Here is a 17222-nt window from a genome sequence, read left to right on the forward strand (position 1 = left end):
ATCATTCAATACACTCTTCTCGAAATGCATAAATTTATTGTTGTCCTCGTTTTCAAACAGATTTCATTGCTATGAAATTATACATTTAAACCAGTTTAAATTCCCAAAAGGCAAACATTAACTCTAAAACAAAAGTACTTGAAATTCAAAATGTCTCATGAGGTGTAAACAACACAATTATCATTGTGAATATGTAATTTTATAGCAATGAAATCTGTTTGAAAACGAGGACAACAATAAATTTATGCATCTCGAGAAGAGTGTATTGACTTGGAATTTAAAAACTTTTTCATTGTTGTTTCCTTTGTAATCTCAATACACGTGTTGTAAATTTATATCAATGCAGTCAAAACATGTGATTGCTCGAAAAAGTTCACATGATTTTATTCCCATGTTACTTGCTTTACAGTTTACAGCTGATAACTTTATTAGTGTCAATAAATTCGAACCAATCAGAAGTAATAATTTCGAGTAAAAGAATGATTTGTCTTCTACAGGGTGTCCCTAATTAAAGTATCGAGTTTGAACATGCGATTGAGTAGAAAAGTTTGTGTGTGTTATCGCTAAAATATAAAAACGTTCTCCATCATACAGGCTTATTACAAAAGGTAGTTACAACGTATAAATTAATCGTAATGACAAAGAAAAAAGAGGGAGAGCTTAAAATACAATTTTGTGAACACGCACATAAAACTTACTACTCATAGTTGTGTTTCGACTCGATACTTTAATTAGGGACACCCTGTAGAGTTTAATTTTGCAACCTGTATATTCGCAAAAAAGTGCTCGACCGTTAGAAGTGGACTACTACAATGGTGTTAAATATATCATGCACTAAAAACACGAATCTTATGGAATAGGCTAATTATATGCGGAACAAAGTCTATTTCGTATTGTCAATTTCAGAATCTCATTAAGATTTCACTAGATGTGATGTCGATGGGTTGGCCATTTCATACGGTTGTTCCGGATATACGGTCTCCCCGTTTTCGAAGCTTTGGTGGGATTTAACACGACATCACAATATTGTTGAGATGGATCATTTTTACAATCAATAAATTTCATCATATAGCTTTTCAAATATTGAAGAGGTGATGATCCTTGTGAAAGAGCTTGTAAATGGAACTCTTTGATACTATAATTATGACCCAAACTATCTTCAGTATCATTACGTAATTTCCAAATATCCAACTGACCAATCATATAAGCTGTAGCTTGTCCGTAATTACTTTGGTAACGAGTGACCTCCTTTTGACTGAGATCTGTAGCATCCCAAGCGTATTTTTCGAACAAACTCAAAGCTTCGGTTCGATTCATTCCTTTGTAGTGAATACCGGTATCAACGATCAAACGAAGGGCTCTCCAAATCTGTGAAAAGAAAACGATTAATTAACGTACATAGACTGTGCAAAACCACCCTGCCAGGGGGTGAAAATCGAAATGTCCAGGGGGTGAAAATCGAAATGTCCAGAGAGGTGAAGGTCAAAATGTCCAGGAGGTGAAGGTCGAAATGTCCAGGGGGTGAAAATCGAAATGTCCAGAGAGGTGAAGGTCAAAATGTCCAGGAGGTGAAGGTCGAAATGTCCAGGGGGTAAAGGGGGTAAAGATCGAAATGGGGGTAAAGATCGAAATGGGGGTAAAGATCGAAATGTCCAGAGAGGTGAAGGTCGAAATGTCAGGAGGTGAAGGTCGAAATGTCCAGGGGGTAAAGATCAAAATGGGGGTAAAGATCGAAATGTCCAGAGAGGTGGAGGTCGAAATGTCCAGGAGGTGAAGGTCGAAATGTCCAGGGGGTGAAGATCGAAATGTCCAGAGGTATATCAAATCATTGCAAAAATAAAACATCCTACCACCATTAACAGATTTTTATGGATTCTTATATATTGTAGACCGCAGTGTAAAGGTACGGCTACGGGTCGCAAGGTTGTGGGTTCAACCCCTAGCCGGGTTATACCAAAGATTCCCAAAATGGTACTTGATGCCTCTCCGCTAAGCAATTAAGAGAATGATCAAGGGTAAGTGGAGCAATCCAAGGAGAACGAGTGGCGCCCTCCCTTACATTCGGGTAAATAGCTATCGAACGAGGAGCCTTCGGGTCGCCTCCGACTGCAGTTACAGACTTACTTACTTACTAGAAGCAATTTGAGTTTGAAGTTTTCTGGTTAAAGAATTCTGGTGCCACAAAGGCAGCAATACGGAATGGTCAAAGATCTGGGCAGTAGGAACACCTAGTTTCCAAATCTCTTTAAACCGGGAATGAATATTTGCTTGTAAAATTGACAATCAGTTTGAAGCTAGTCTTCTAGCAAAAAATAATGGAAAAGAAGAGCAGACGAGATGAATTAAGCCAAGTCGAATGAAGATTTCAATTGGAGAGTGCGGGGAAGTCCTCGTGACAAATTGTACCTTAAAATGATTTTTTGTACAAGATCGGTTTAGAGGCCCTCGTGTGCCTGGACTGTAATTCTTTAATAAATAAATAAATAAGAAAATAAATAATCTTATATTACCTCATTACCATTATTATATTATCATATAACACCCATATTACACTGTTACATACGGATTATTAACGACTCCAGTCTAGTTTAAAGCTTACCTGCCACTTAAGCATTCCAAATTTCTGCATCAGATTTTCTTTGTACACGTCAGTGTCTTGAGCAATAAGAGGATTTTCAGCATATAAGGCCCATCCTTCAGTGAAAGCTGTGTAGAAAGTTTTGTCATCCAACCAACCTTCTGGGCCACCGCATTTGTCACGGAAATGTTCTGTCAACCCTTGAACCTAGAATGTAAAGATTGATGTAAGAAATTCTTATGTATATCATTTTGTCTTTCACTTAATCTCCGAACAGATTCTGATAATCCGCGTATGACAAGTATTCAATCTAATACAATGACGTCACGGGTTCGGGAAAAAATTCAAAAAACGTCAATTTTTTCCAGGGGAAAGCGGGTTTCTAAATTTGCGAAAGATTGATTCTTCTTATACTGTATTCAAACTAAAGGCCATGACTCCTTAAGAAATTCCGTCACATTCACTATATCCCTTTAGAGCAGAGCATTGTATGTGCAGAATGGATGATCTGTTATGAGATAAGTGTTCATTCTACTTTTCCCTAGAGAATGACTAATTGGCAACTAGCACTGTGCCAGCCACCGTCATCTTGCTAATTGTGGATGAAAACCCAATGCCACTTTCACCACCTTCTGTTTTTACTGATCGACAAACCTTTTATGAGCGTTATCACAATCATCAAAAAGCGAACTAAGAGACTGGGTTCGAGTTCAGAGAATGGATGAAAATTATGAAATAATCAAGGAAAATCAACAAAGAAATGGAAAAACAATCATTTCTTAATAGAAAATTTATCATTGAAAATACAATTCTGACCTGTGTATGATGGCCTGGTCTTGCTTCATGTGCGTTTACTGAATACTCCGAAAACTTCGGTCCCAAATCTTCCAAAAAGAATGGTATATTGTAGAAACAAGGATAAGTGCAATTAGGATCGCTATTATCATAACTTTGTGCTCCACTCGATGGATTGAAATCCGGACGGAGTTTTACCGGACATGACGGTGTGCTTTTCTTTTCACCCGTAAAGTAAAAGAAATCAACAGTGTTTGGGTCATGCATGCTCATCGCCTGAAAATGTAAAATAGCAGAGATAAAATTAGACTAGAGTCTACTCCTGACTGAACTGATTGATGGCACTAAGTCTTGTGAAGTAGATCGCCATCTTGGAATTTTTTAATTGGTTTTTGAAAATTATATGAAAACTCCAAAACAATGAAATATATCCTGAAACCCGATCAAAGTTTATGATTGGTCAATTTGGTCATGGTTTTCGGTTCATTTTTCTCCAAAAAGGGACTGGATCTAGTGGTTCACATTTCAAGCGTGCTGAGGCAAAGCCCAAAAGGTTACGACGTATGCAATATACTACTAGGCCATTTATCAGCACAAATGGTGCAACACTATAAAGAGTCCCCGAGGATAAGCTAAAATAAAACTCTACTTTCTAACCGTAGTTTAACGCGCTTAAAACCATTTGTGGTGTTTAAAATTTCGCAGGGAAATCCCCTTTGTCTCAAATATTTTGTCCATGATTGTATTTCATTATTTTCACGAAATTTGCTAAAATTATTGATTAACAATAGACGATATCGGCTTAACGTGAAAACTCAGATTTGACCCCCGAGAATTGCCTACAATGCTTTGCGCGGAAAAAAGTTCACGGTGAAATTCTTTCCACACAAAACATTGTGGGCAATTCTCGTGGGTCAAATCTGAGTTTTCATGTGAAGCCGATATCGTCTATTACTCAAACAATAACGGAAGGATGATACATAGGTCACATCAATCTACCGCAGATTTTTACTCACCATTTGAGCGAAAGAGAACCACTTCATCATAGCTTTCCAACGATTGGGACAATGAATTTTAGCTGATTCTTCGTTTTTGCACAATGAGAATGCATCTCCTTTTGTTTCATTCTCTGGCAATGGTTGATCATGAAAATAACTCAGCGAATGATTAGTCAACCGTTTCTGGAATTCCTTCACAGCTCTTTCCGTGTCTGGAATACCGGTCACGTTACGGGCAATTTCTTCAACCTATAAAAAGTACATATGAAAAACTGAAAAGCATTTTTGAAGGTACGGTAAGAAAATTAAACTTTCTCTCATTTCCAGCTATGCTTTCCTATTGTAACTTACTTACAGAGAAAGATCGAGACTCAGGGTAGGTATAAAAGTACCTTCAAACTATAGGTCGATCAATCCCAAGTCCACTATATGTTTGTGTAGTAAAAAATTTATTATTACTTGTAAGCCCACAAAAAAAACAGGGGAAAGATCCAATATTTTCGTTAACAAGAAAATTTTTCTGATTCTTATAAAAAAATAAGTGTTTCAAGGATGGTGATAACAAGCTTACCTGTGGGTATAATTTATACAAATTTTCCCAACCAAGCTCATTGACTTTCAATGGGTGAATATCTTTGGTGGTAAAATATCCCAAAATCAATTCATACGCTACGCTACCGTTCAATCGGCATTCTGGTCTTCTACCGCAGTCCGGTAAATAGGGATCCGTCCGGTTATTTGTCTTGTTACCTTTGTACCAGATGTAATCGAGTGGAAGGGCGGAGAGACCCGCGGGTCCAACATTAGTTGGCCGACAGTAAAGTAGATGCTCGTATTCCAAATATCTTTAAAACAAAACAAAAATTAACTTCGTTTAGAAAAAAAAAGAGCGGTGACAACGGGTTCGAATGTTCGCTCCTTTCAATACTTAGCTCAGTTCATGGATAAGTAGCCTATCTCTATCCCAACACGCGATTTTTATCACTACGGTGTCGAGGAAAAAGCCGTGGTCGTCTGGTACAGGCTAATGGATAAGGAGCGATGGCCAAGTGGTCTAACGTGTCAGCGTCTCAAACACCGCTCCTTTCAATGTTCTGCTCAGTTCATAGATAGCAGAACCGGCTGGATGTGGAACCCGTGAAAACAATCGAAAGACTGCCTAAAAGTCCTAAATTACTGTGCTATCCACGTAAAATTTCGACAATCTATCTATGGATAGCCGAGTCAGCTAGACCGGACCCCGTGAAGAACGGAAGACTGCCCTAAAAGTCCTAAGTAAGTTGTAAGTAAGTATATTCATCTGGTGGCTGTCGACGGAGCCGGGAATGAGGAAGTCTATCGCTAGACCTGGGAGATCGAATGCTGAGGTGGACCGCCACACCTACTCTCAACTCCCAGTAACTTACTGCTTAGATCAGATTACCCAATCTAAGCTATTCATCTGCTGAGTTGGAGGTGACCGGGGATCGAACCTACAACCCTCGGATTGTAAGGCGAATGCTCTACCGACTGAGCTACCTGGCCACAAAAGTCCTGGATTACTGGGATATCCACGCAAAATATCAACTCCAGACAAGGAAGCGAAAGAATGTTCGATGGATGAAATGACAGTTTTTATTCAAACAACTCCTAAAGAAATTTCTTCATTAAATCAATAAAACTCCTCCTGTATATCGCAAAAATATCAACTTCAGTCGTCCTATAAACAAATACCAGATATTTCGGGAGGGGGGGGTAGCGTTGGTACTAGGCACAGGAAAAGATTTTCGATTTCCAAGGTTGGAAATTTCAAGTTTTCTTAGTTGGAAAAAAGATAAAATCCAATGGAAAATCCAACCTGAAAATGTGGGACATTCTCCAAGGTTGAAAATTTTGCATTTTCCATGGCTTGGAATTTTCGTAAATCCAGGTTGAAAAAAGCCAAAATCCAAATTTAGCAAGGTTGGAATTTTCGTAAATCCAGGTTGAAAAAAGCCAAAATCCAAATTTAACAAGGTTGGAATTTTTTATAATTCAATTGGAAAAAAGCCAAAATCTAAGCTTAAACAAGGTTGGAATTTTCGAAAATCGAGGTTGAAAAAGCCAAAATCTAAATTTAACAAGGTTGGAATTTTTTAAAATTCACGTTGAAAAAAGCCATAATCCAAATTTAACAAGTTTGGAATTTTCGTAAATCCAGGTTGAAAAAAGCCAAAATCCAAATTTAACAAGGTTGGAATTTTTTAAAATTCAGGTTGAAAAAGGCCAAAATCCAAGATGGCAGAGATGTGGAAAAGAGATCTTAAACAAGGTTTTTGTTTTTGTGAACAGTCACTCGCTAGCCTAGGCTCGATGGCTCCCGGTCAATCTCTCGTTATTGTTCGCACAGATACGTGGTTGATCTTAGATCACTCACACAGCTCAGCAGGGCGCTATTTGAAACTATGACACAAGTACCCTATGTGCTTCACTGTGCGAACTCACTGCGATTGACCGAGGCCGCTCCGAAGCGACGCCTCACCTGACGGAAACTTACAGCTTGACTGCTCACATTATAGTTTAATATCCAGGTTAGCTATACATCAAAACAGTTTTGAGCGAAAAATCGCTTGTGGTTTTCTCAAAGGAGCATGCGCAAAATGGTTAGAAAACGTAATTTCCACATGGATTTTTACGTTTCCAAACTGTTTGGAGAAACACAAATTTCCAACCCAAAAAGTCTAGTTTTCAAGAAGGGTCTCATCTTAGAAAAAATGTAATTCACATGTATTTTAACGTTTTCCAAACTGTTTGGAGAAACACAATTTCCGACCCAAAAAGTCTAGTTTTCAACCTGAGTATCAAATTTACAAAAATATGTATTTTCACATCGATTTTTGACCTTTTTTTTCAATTTCCAAACTGTTTGGAAAATAAAAATTTCCCACCCAAAAAGTAATTTTTTCCAACCAGCCTTGGAAAACTGTCATTTCTACATTGGTTTTTTTTCACTTGATTTTTCAAGCGCATTGGTTTATTCTACAAAACCTATGGGTAATTTACGTTTTCCAAATCACTTTAAAGTAATCGCCCAAATTTCCAACCTTCAATTATAAAACCAAAATTTCCAACCCAAAAATATCGAATTTCCAACCTTGGAATTTTTTCCTGTGATTTGAAACTATGACACAAGTACTCTAAGTGCTTCACTGTGCGAACTCACTGCAATTGACCGAGGCCGCTCCGAAGAGACGCCTCACCTGATGGAAACTTACAGCTTGACTGCTCACATTATAGCCTAAAATCTAGGTTAGCTATACATCAAAACAGTTTTGAGCGAAAAATCGCTTGTGGTTTTCCCAAGGACATGCGCAGAAAATGGTTAGAAAAACGTAGTTTCCACATGGATTTTTAGGCTACCAAAAAGTCTAGTTTTCCAATCGAAAGAGTTTCAATTTCACAAAAATGTAATTTCCACATGGATTTTTAACGTTTTCCAAACTGTTTGGAGAAACACAAATTTCCAACCCAACAAGTCTAGTTTTCCAATCGAAAGAGTTTCAATTTCACAAAAATGTATTTTCCACATGGATTTTTAACGTTTTCCAAACTGTTTCGAGAAATACAAATTTCCAACCCAAAAAGTCTAATTTTCCAAGAAAGGGTCTCAATCTTAGAAAAATGTAATTTCCACATGGATTTTTAACGTTTTCCAAACTGTTTGGGAGAAACACAAATTTCAGACCCAAAAAGTCTTTTCAGATCGATTTTTGACCTTTTTTTTCAATTCCCAAACTGTTTGGAAAATAAAAATTTCCCACCCAAAAAGTCATGTTTTCCAACCAGCCTTGGAAAATTGTCATTTCTACATGGGTTTTTTTCACTTGATATTTCAATGGCATTGGTTTATTCTACAAAACCTATGGGTAATTTACGTTTTCCAAATCAGCTTAAAGTAATCGCTCAAATTTCCATCCTTCAATTATAAAACCAAAATTTCCAACCCAAAAATATTGAATTTCCAAACTTGGAAATCGAAAATTTTTTCCTGTGAGGTTTGCGAGATAACAGGTATGTTCTAGCCGAAAAAAAAAAAAAAAAAAAAACCCTCAAATTATTGGGACCCTCAATAATTTCAAATGTTGTCTTTTATTATTTTAAAATCTTCTCGTCTACTAAGATCATGTTGTAACGGTTCCGTTTCACTTTGAAACAAATCGAAGCCATTCTATTGATTAGAAGTGATGGAGGAATTTCACAAATAGAACGGTTAGTTTCACTTACTGTAACATATCATGTATTGGTTTTCCGATGTTTGGTTCCATCAATCCCAAAATATAATCCGTAACATTTTTACCATGTTTCTTGACAAAAATCTTATCCAGTTTGATCGTAACGTTGTTGTAAAATAACGGCTCATACATTCGGCGCACGTACCATTCGCCTACGATGCCTGAAAATATAAACAATGATTTAAATTGTTTTTTTTTGTTGAAAATTTAGGACTCTAAGAAAGTTTAGTTGCTTTGCCACTGTACAGAAAATGTGAGTAGAGTTTATCTACAACTGGGTTGTGATAAGCACGTTTCATACACTGAGTTTCAAGCCTGAAGGGCTAGAGGCGAGACTCCTGATGGGAAATGAAACCACTTATTTCCCATCCAGAACGCCCGCGCGAAGCTTTTACATAAACGCCGGATTGAAACTATAATCTATCGCTAGATTTAACAGAATGTAGTCCTCCAAAAAAAAGGAGCCGCTAGATACAATCCACCTTCATGATTACGACGCGTTCTGGATGGGAGATGAGTAGCTTCAATTTCTCTTGCCTGAGAAGGGTTAAAGTTTCGCCTCTAGCTCTTCGGGCTTGAAACTCAATGGTTTCACACCCTGGAACGTGAAGGAATCTAAAACCCGTTCCAAAGTGTAAAAAATACTAAATCTAGGTGATCTTATCACTTTTCCTTGCCTTCATAGTGCAAGTATCGTATAAAAACGGCTTTGATAGCTAGCATACTGGCCGAAGACTAAAGTGGTTGTAAATTGTCCTCGTGGAACTTCTACTTTATGGGCAGAAACTTTCACAATTTTTGTCCTTTTTCGCAAAAGTTTTTGCCAAGTAAGAAATCACACGAAAAATTCGTGAATGTTTTTTCCGCGAAAAGTACACTTTTTTTGCTATTTTATACTAAGTTTTCAGTTTTTGTGCATTTTTTTTCGCTTTTTTTCCTGCAAAATGAAATAACATTCTAAAATTCGCGAAAGTCATATCCGCTGAATTCGTTCCAAAAGTAAAATTCGCGAAAGTAAAATTCGCGATTTTGCTACCTCGCAAATGTTTCTGCCTGTGAAATTTTCTGCTCTTAAAGTAAATTAAGTTGACAAATTACCTTTAGGGCCGTTTTCAGTGATATTAGGATGCTTAGATTTCATGGCATCGATTCCAGCGACACATTCCACGTGCGTTCGTACCATACCTATATAACATGAAAACGAGGTTCTAGCATGAAAACAAGGCTTTGATATGACAACGAGGTTATAACACGACAATGAGGTTATAGCATGTAAAATACCTAAAAATACGGAAATTATAGGAAAAGAACAGTTTTGCTCTCAAAAAAAACAACAACCGAAGATTCCAATAGCTAATCATTTTTATAAACCCAGTAATTGAAAAGTCTACCTCTAAAAATGTTCTTTATGGAAAAAGAAAATATCTTACCTTTCTTGATACCCATTTTCAAAACATCAATGTAGGTGTAAATAGATTTTTTCACATCTTTTAAATGGTTTTCTACGAAGTAAACATCATCTTCAGTCGAAGGAGCCATTGAGCCGATGGAATTATAAACAGCATACGCCAAATAGCATATCGGTTCAGAACAAAAACTGCTAGGTCCTAGAAGCCATAATCCAGCTTTGTAATTCAGGTAACCAAAGCCAAAAGTGTTTTGAAGGAAATGCTGTACTTGCAGGTAAGCTTTGTGTTCGCGCGGTTTCAATTTCGATTTGTCTGGATTCTAAAAATGAAAAGTAAGTATAATAAGTATAATAAGTATAGGCAATTCTCTCCAATTCGACATTCTATCATTGGAATCTTTCTGTAATTCAAACTAGACCCCTCGACCCCTTAACATAAAACTCATAAAAGAGACTGTAACTAATTGTTGGTTCCCTTGAAGACTCTAACTGTTTAAAGTTGGTTTAGAGCTGGTACACAGGTGTTGTTTTAAAGTTCTCCACTAGTAAGGTTAAAGGTTTTGTTTTAAATAAGAGTGATATCGTTTGCTAACTCATCAATTTTAATTTACCAGCTTTTTCACATTGGATTTACACGGATGTGGAGCAAGGTTGGTCAGAAAGAGGAAAAGAAAAACATTGTTTTGCTTATATCAGCATAAAATAACAATAAGCAAACACTGTCCTGATATGAAATATATGTGCCTGATATGAAACGGGAACATAAATAAATACATATCGATAGATACCTACAGGTTGACCCGAAAGCAAGGCAGTTCTACCCTGCTACGAAATCAACTTTGCTTGTAAAGCAGAAATTTGCTTCTAGAAATTTTTTTTCAAAAAGCGAAGCATGTATACTATGCCGGCTAAGTCTACCTTACTTTGCGATTAGCCAGCAAAAAGGTTCTTTAGCCTGAACAAAGGCTAGACAAAATTAATACGTCATTTTAATCTACCTATCGATAAGCAAATATCGTTTGAATGTTTTGAAGAAAAATTTGACGAAAATTCAGATTAAAATAAAGGTATGACGAACGAGATAAGTAGGGTTTCAAAAACTTAAAACTCGTACGGTAAACTTAGTTGATTTAGCGGTTAGACGGGACTCAAAATGGTTACAGCGTTATTATTAGTAGAAACGAAACGCCCCTACATACCAAATTGATTGATTCGTTCAACAGCGCGTCAGCATTTTCCCAAATCTTCTTCAAATTCTCTGGAGATGGATCATGTGCTTTAAATTTATTCCTTATAATTTGATCTGTTACTTCCGGTGACCATGCTATCTCTTCCGGGAAAACTTCGTGGTACACATCTTGTACTTTTATCAAAAATTCATTCAATTTGACTCGCTTAGCTTCTTCAGATGGGTCACAAAGGTCGTCACTTAAAACAGTCTTTCCCTGATCTGGGTCAACGAGTTCAGTAGTACTCGATGTCTCACACGAGTTAACGTTCGCAAGAATAATCAAGACAATACCAACGATTAGCAATAAAAAAGCAAAGGTAATCAAGGCAATAAATTTACGGTCAATTCCGTATTTAACAGTACCCGTATACCCGGATTCGTATCTTTCCGATACACTATTGTCTATGTTTCCGGTGTTATGGTCATATTTCACAATCTCTTTTTTGTCCTTGTTTTCTGAAAGCTCCATGGCAACAAGCAAAACACCCCTTCTTCTTCTTCGTCTCGCTTACTCCAGATTATTTTTACTCCTTCATCCAAATAGTTTTGTAGATAACGCTCTGAAATAGAAAAATATTGGTCTTCATTATTCATTACATATTAAACCAGAACATAAAATATCAAAAACTAGACTGTTAAATAAACAGTATTCAAAGCTTCAAGCCTTTACAATCTTCAGCGTTATAAGTATATTGATACACATAGATTTTTCGTGAAAAAATGGTACAATCCGCTTTGAAATAAGTCGTAAAAATTGATAATATAAAAATGAGAATCAATCAACTAATAATAATTAGCTGGTAAAGGGTATGCAAAAAATATGGTCAGACAAAAATTATTCTACTCGCAAAGCACTTTTTTTACTTAATTGCTCTGAAAGTAGCATAACTTTTGTCCGACCATATTTTTTTTGCCCACCCTGTATATTTTTCATTTGACAATACACCTTTTCGACCGTAGTCGCGCGGTCAGGCGCGTGTCACTTTATTATTTAATTTACCACCCTAAACTCGATCCAATCCTTCTTTACACCTTTTTCTATTGTCTTTAGGAAAAAAAAGACTGGGAAGGTTTTAGGGTTATCTGGTACCAGATGTGGAAATATGCTACGACACACTTTGCTCTGAAGGTCGGGCATATTTTCAGAGCTTTAGCGTGGGCGGCCGCCAATACGCCATCGGAATATCAGATAAGTTTTAGGGTGGTAAAATGGACAAAAAATGCCCGCGCGGCAATTGGCTGCTACGGTCGAAAAGGTGTATAATCTCACACCTTTTGTTCTGTTCGTTTATTATTTATAAAATATTTCTTCAAGTTTTTCATTAAGGCATAAATTGCAGATTTTGGAAACATTGATGTATAGTTTCAATTCCGAAAATATTTTCAATTAGTTTCTCCGGCTAAGAATTTCTGGTCCACTTCCAGAATCTTTTCGCTGCCCTACCCAGCCGTACCGTAAAAAAGATCTGCTGCGTACAAATGCTTATAAAATACATCACAGCCGGGCACTGATCACTTAAGCTGTTTCACAAAGTTACTTCTTTACCTACCCAGAATCTGTCTTTTCTGTTGTAAAATGGCACTAGGAAAGTTTTCCAGGAAGAAAAAAGTTGAGTCATCCAAAATGAGATTCAAAAATGCAAGAAATGTTCAAACGTCCTAGAATAGTTTCTCACGCTTCTCGAAAGAAAAATACAATCGGCAATCCACTCCAGAAAAAAAATGTTATGATAATAGAGAGGTCAAAACAACATGAATATTTTCTGTGAGAAGATGGAATAAATTGTGTCAGTTAGGCATGCTTGCATATTTCTATTAAATGTGATTCAATAGACCTTTTTATACATTTACGTCACTAACAACGCTTACCTCGTTATCAAAATATTGCTATGGTGATTAATTCCCAAAGGACTTCATCAAGAAGTTAATTCCATTTGTAAAGTAACATTTAAAAACTCGAGGGATTTAATCATCTTGACAATGTCTTGTATCAAAACGAAATGGAAACAGAATTCAGGGATAGTCTTTGAAAAAACAGTACTAGTACTAAGCCCTATCACTGTCCCTGCCTTAATGCCAATTAAACCGCTCCAAACATTCTAAAAACGCTACTACATTACTACGTAGACCGTGTCGTATGTCGTTAGGGAGAACGCGACGGTCTTTTGAATAACTAATTACTTCAGTATAAATTTTTTAATGATGACGTCATATAATTGATTTGTCTGTTACAACACAGATGTTATCTAGAGACAAGATAATTTATCCCGTTTGTACTGGCTTAGGGAAAGTTATGTACGTATGCTTGAGTAATTCGTTATTCAATATACCGTCGCGCGATCCTAAACGACTTTAGCATAGGCTAACCACGAATAAGCCCTTGATTTCAATTTGTATTACCGTCAATTCATAGATTTGAGTAAAGTAAGAGGATTTTCGCCATCCTTACATTGAAACCGTGTTGACTTTATTCGCAAATGGAATAGACGTTACTACGTTAAAAAAATCGTGGCGTATAAGTAGTATAGGTTTAACACGAATTCAATTGATATTACTGTTGATTCATAGATTTGAGAAAGTAAGAGAATTTTCGTTTTGATCGGCATTCCTGTATTAAAACCGTGTTGACTTTGGAGGGGGCCAATTAAGCCATAATCCGTGATCATTTTGAAGTGCTTTACATAATTCATACCCTCAAAAGTGTTTTTCCTTTGTAAGAGGGGCTTGAGTTAAGTCCATGGGTGGTACGGTAAATACTACTTTTTTATAAGAACATTCAACATTTTCGAAGCCTTTGGATGTTCTTAACTGTTCGAGTTTTAAGCCCTAAAAATGTTCTTCACATGTTCTTATTTGCGCCATTTTTGGCAATTTTCCCAAAAAATCAGTTATTTTCGAGACCGCAAAGCCTTAAAATGTTCTTAACTTGTTCTTAATATTTTGGCCGTTGAAGCCTTATGTTCTTATGTAGTTCTTATGAAAAGAACGTGTAATCTCCATGACTGAAACACAGTCACGGAAGGTGGAAAATCATCCTTTTCATGGGATTAGAATCTTTTGTTTTTTAGTGAGTAAAGATGCTGACACATTTAAATCATTGAGCTTAAAGCCCGAAGGGCTACAGTAGATCTCTAAAAAGTGAAGTCACTTATTTTCCATCCAGAACGCGCCGCAATCATAACGACGGATTTCAATTCAGCGTTTGTGTAAAAACTACGTGCGGGCGTTCTGGATCTGGATCTCCTTAACTTGGACAAGTTTTCCCGTCCATTTAGTTAAAAATACCTTAAAAACGTTACTCCATAACTCGAAATTACTTTAACTCGAAAAAATTTGTACGCCTTATGACATATAACCACTAAATTAAAGTTTCTACGAAATACTGAACTCCACGATTCATCTTCCTCCTTTTCCTTTGACTTTTATGTGACATACATTTGTGCAACAAGGGAATAATAAAAAAGGCTATCGATTTAAAAACGTTGAAACAAACTTTCCCAATAAGCTTGTATGATGTAGTACTTTCTGATATTTTGGCGATAACACACTCACAAACTTTCCCAATAAGCTTGTATGATGTACAGGGTGTCCCTAATTAAAGTATCGAGTCGAAACACAACTACGAGTAGAAAGTTTTATGTGCGTGTTCACAAAATTGTATTTTAACCTCTCCCTCTTTTTTCTTTGTCATTACGATTAATTTATACGTTGTAACTACCTTTTGTAATAAGCCTGTCTGATGGAGAACGTTCTTATATTTTAGCGATAACACACACAAACTTTTCTACTCAATCGCATGTTCAAACTCGATACTTTAATTAGGGACACCCTGTAGTACTTTCTGATATTTTGGCGATAACACACTCACAAACTTTTCTATCCAATGATATATTCAAACTCGATACTTTATTTAAGGACAACCTGTATTTCCATATCATGTGATGCAAATGGTTTTTAGTTTTTAGTCCAGGATCTTTTATTCAAATTATTCTGTTAAAGTTACACTTTTGACAAAACGTGAATTTTCCATCAAACCAGTGACCACGTGAGCACCTCCATGATCGAACGTGATACAGACGTAAGTTGACCAAAAGAGCACAACGCGTATACATTCACACACACAGAAAAGATAATACACATTTAGATCAATAAAAAATAGAAAATAGAGTCATCAACAAAAATGAATTTTGGTGAATGTTGACTTTACGATACCTGATAAGTAAAATCAACAACTTTAGAAAAATAAAACTTGAATAGAAAAATGTCAATTGGCTTTTGATCATCAATGACCTTTCTTTCCTGCGCTACTTTCCCCCTCTATATTAAGATCAACATTTTTTTAATGTCCACGCGGTCTTTTAAGTTCGAGCGAAGCGTGTGACACAAATGAAAAATGAGCTAAATACACCTTGTTGACCGTAGTCGCGCCGTCCGGCGCTTTATTATTTAATTCACCACCCTAAACTCGATCCAATCCTTTTTTACACTTTTTTCTTTTGTCTTTAGGTGTGAAAAAAGACTGGAACGGTTTTAGGGTGGTAAAACGGGCAAAAAAAATGCCCGCACGGCGATTGGCGGCTACGGTTGAAAAGGTGTATTCAAAGAGCTGTTGAAAATCAATTAGTCAGCGTGTTTTGCTATTTTAAGGAGTAGGTATGTAAATAGGTCTGCCACCGCAGTCGGAGGCGACCCGAAGGCTCCTCTTTCGATAGCTATCTACCAGAAGGTAGGGAAGGGCGCCACTCTTTCTCCCTGGATTTCTCTACTTCTCCTTGATCCTTCTCTTAACTGTTGAGCATCAAGTAGAGAGGCATGAAGTATGTACCGGCTGGGGATAGAACCCACAACCTTGCGCACCGTATCCGGATACCACTACACTACGGTCACCTTCTTTGTCTGAAGAAAAGATTACGTATACTCATACCATACCCAACTCAGGCAAAAAAAGCTCTCGGTTATTCGAACTCCAGTCATTCTGACTTTAAGTTATTCGAAGCGATTTCTATTCCTCTTGGGACCAATTATAGGCTAAATCACCCTAAGTTATTTGAATTTTTCTTACTCGGGGATCGTCGGGTGAGGACATTGATTTTCTGGGTTCAAAACACTATGTGCATCAAAGAATAGTAAACGCAAGAGACTAGGCCATCAACCCTCAATCTGCTTTCGCGTTTTCTTTTCTCCTTTTCGACTCTAAAGTAGTCTTTTTCACACAAACCCGGATCTACTTTGAATACTCAGGTCAGGTCTATTTTCACAGATGCCCAAGTCGAATTTTTAAGACACATATAGGAATACTATGTCTAGAGATTAGTTTAAGACGTGCTAATATTGCTTTAAGCTATAATCGATAAATAGTTTAAATAAATTTAATCTAATAATAAACCTCTTCAATCAAAAAGGTCAAGTGCCTTTGACAAAGAAATCTAGAAAATTTAAAGTTAACGAAAACGCATCAAAAAGTCATCAGATTCGGACGTAAAGAGAAAAGACACTTCACGTTTTTTTATACAAAACTAAACTGTACTAAAAAACTAAACACAAGGCTTCGACGACCAAAATATTAAGAACAAGTTAAGAATAAGAATATTTTTTGAGGATTTGCGAACTCCAGTTTCTTTTGGAGATCGTCAAAAATACTCTCAAAATGTTGAAAAGAAGAACATTTTAGAACATCTCTGGGCTGAAAAACTGAAAAAGTGAAGAACATCCACAGGCTTCAAAAATTTTGTATGTTTTCAATTATACAGTAACTGTATTGATTGAAAAATGATTGTCACTCTATATCCAATCACAAATAACGGAAAAAACATCATTTCAAGGAAATGGCCGACATTGGAGAATACCAGAGGAAAATTCTTCCAAATCCGTTACAAAAATCTCTATATGGTAACACTTGAACAAAAAACGTTATCACTATCAGGAAAGATAACATTTATGCATAAACACTCGCAAATTGAAA

General features: G+C 36.6%; 1 protein-coding gene across 1 annotated transcript; it reads right to left on the reverse strand.

The window, feature by feature from the left end:
• Positions 1-465: 465 nt before the first annotated feature.
• LOC136811417 (uncharacterized) lies at positions 466-11834 on the reverse strand. The gene is made up of 9 exons (XM_067068021.1): positions 11229-11834; positions 10052-10349; positions 9720-9806; positions 8614-8782; positions 4943-5216; positions 4390-4620; positions 3395-3649; positions 2600-2785; positions 466-1368 (listed from the first exon to the last, which is right to left on the reverse strand). Exons 1-9 carry the CDS (start codon positions 11727-11729, stop codon positions 925-927), a joined length of 2445 nt encoding a protein of 814 aa, XP_066924122.1. The 5' UTR covers positions 11730-11834; the 3' UTR covers positions 466-924.
• Positions 11835-17222: the final 5388 nt, after the last annotated feature.

This window comes from Clytia hemisphaerica, unplaced genomic scaffold (assembly GCF_902728285.1).
Source record: "Clytia hemisphaerica strain Z4C2 unplaced genomic scaffold, Clytia hemisphaerica genome assembly, whole genome shotgun sequence".
Classification (NCBI taxonomy): domain Eukaryota; kingdom Metazoa; phylum Cnidaria; class Hydrozoa; order Leptothecata; family Clytiidae; genus Clytia; species Clytia hemisphaerica.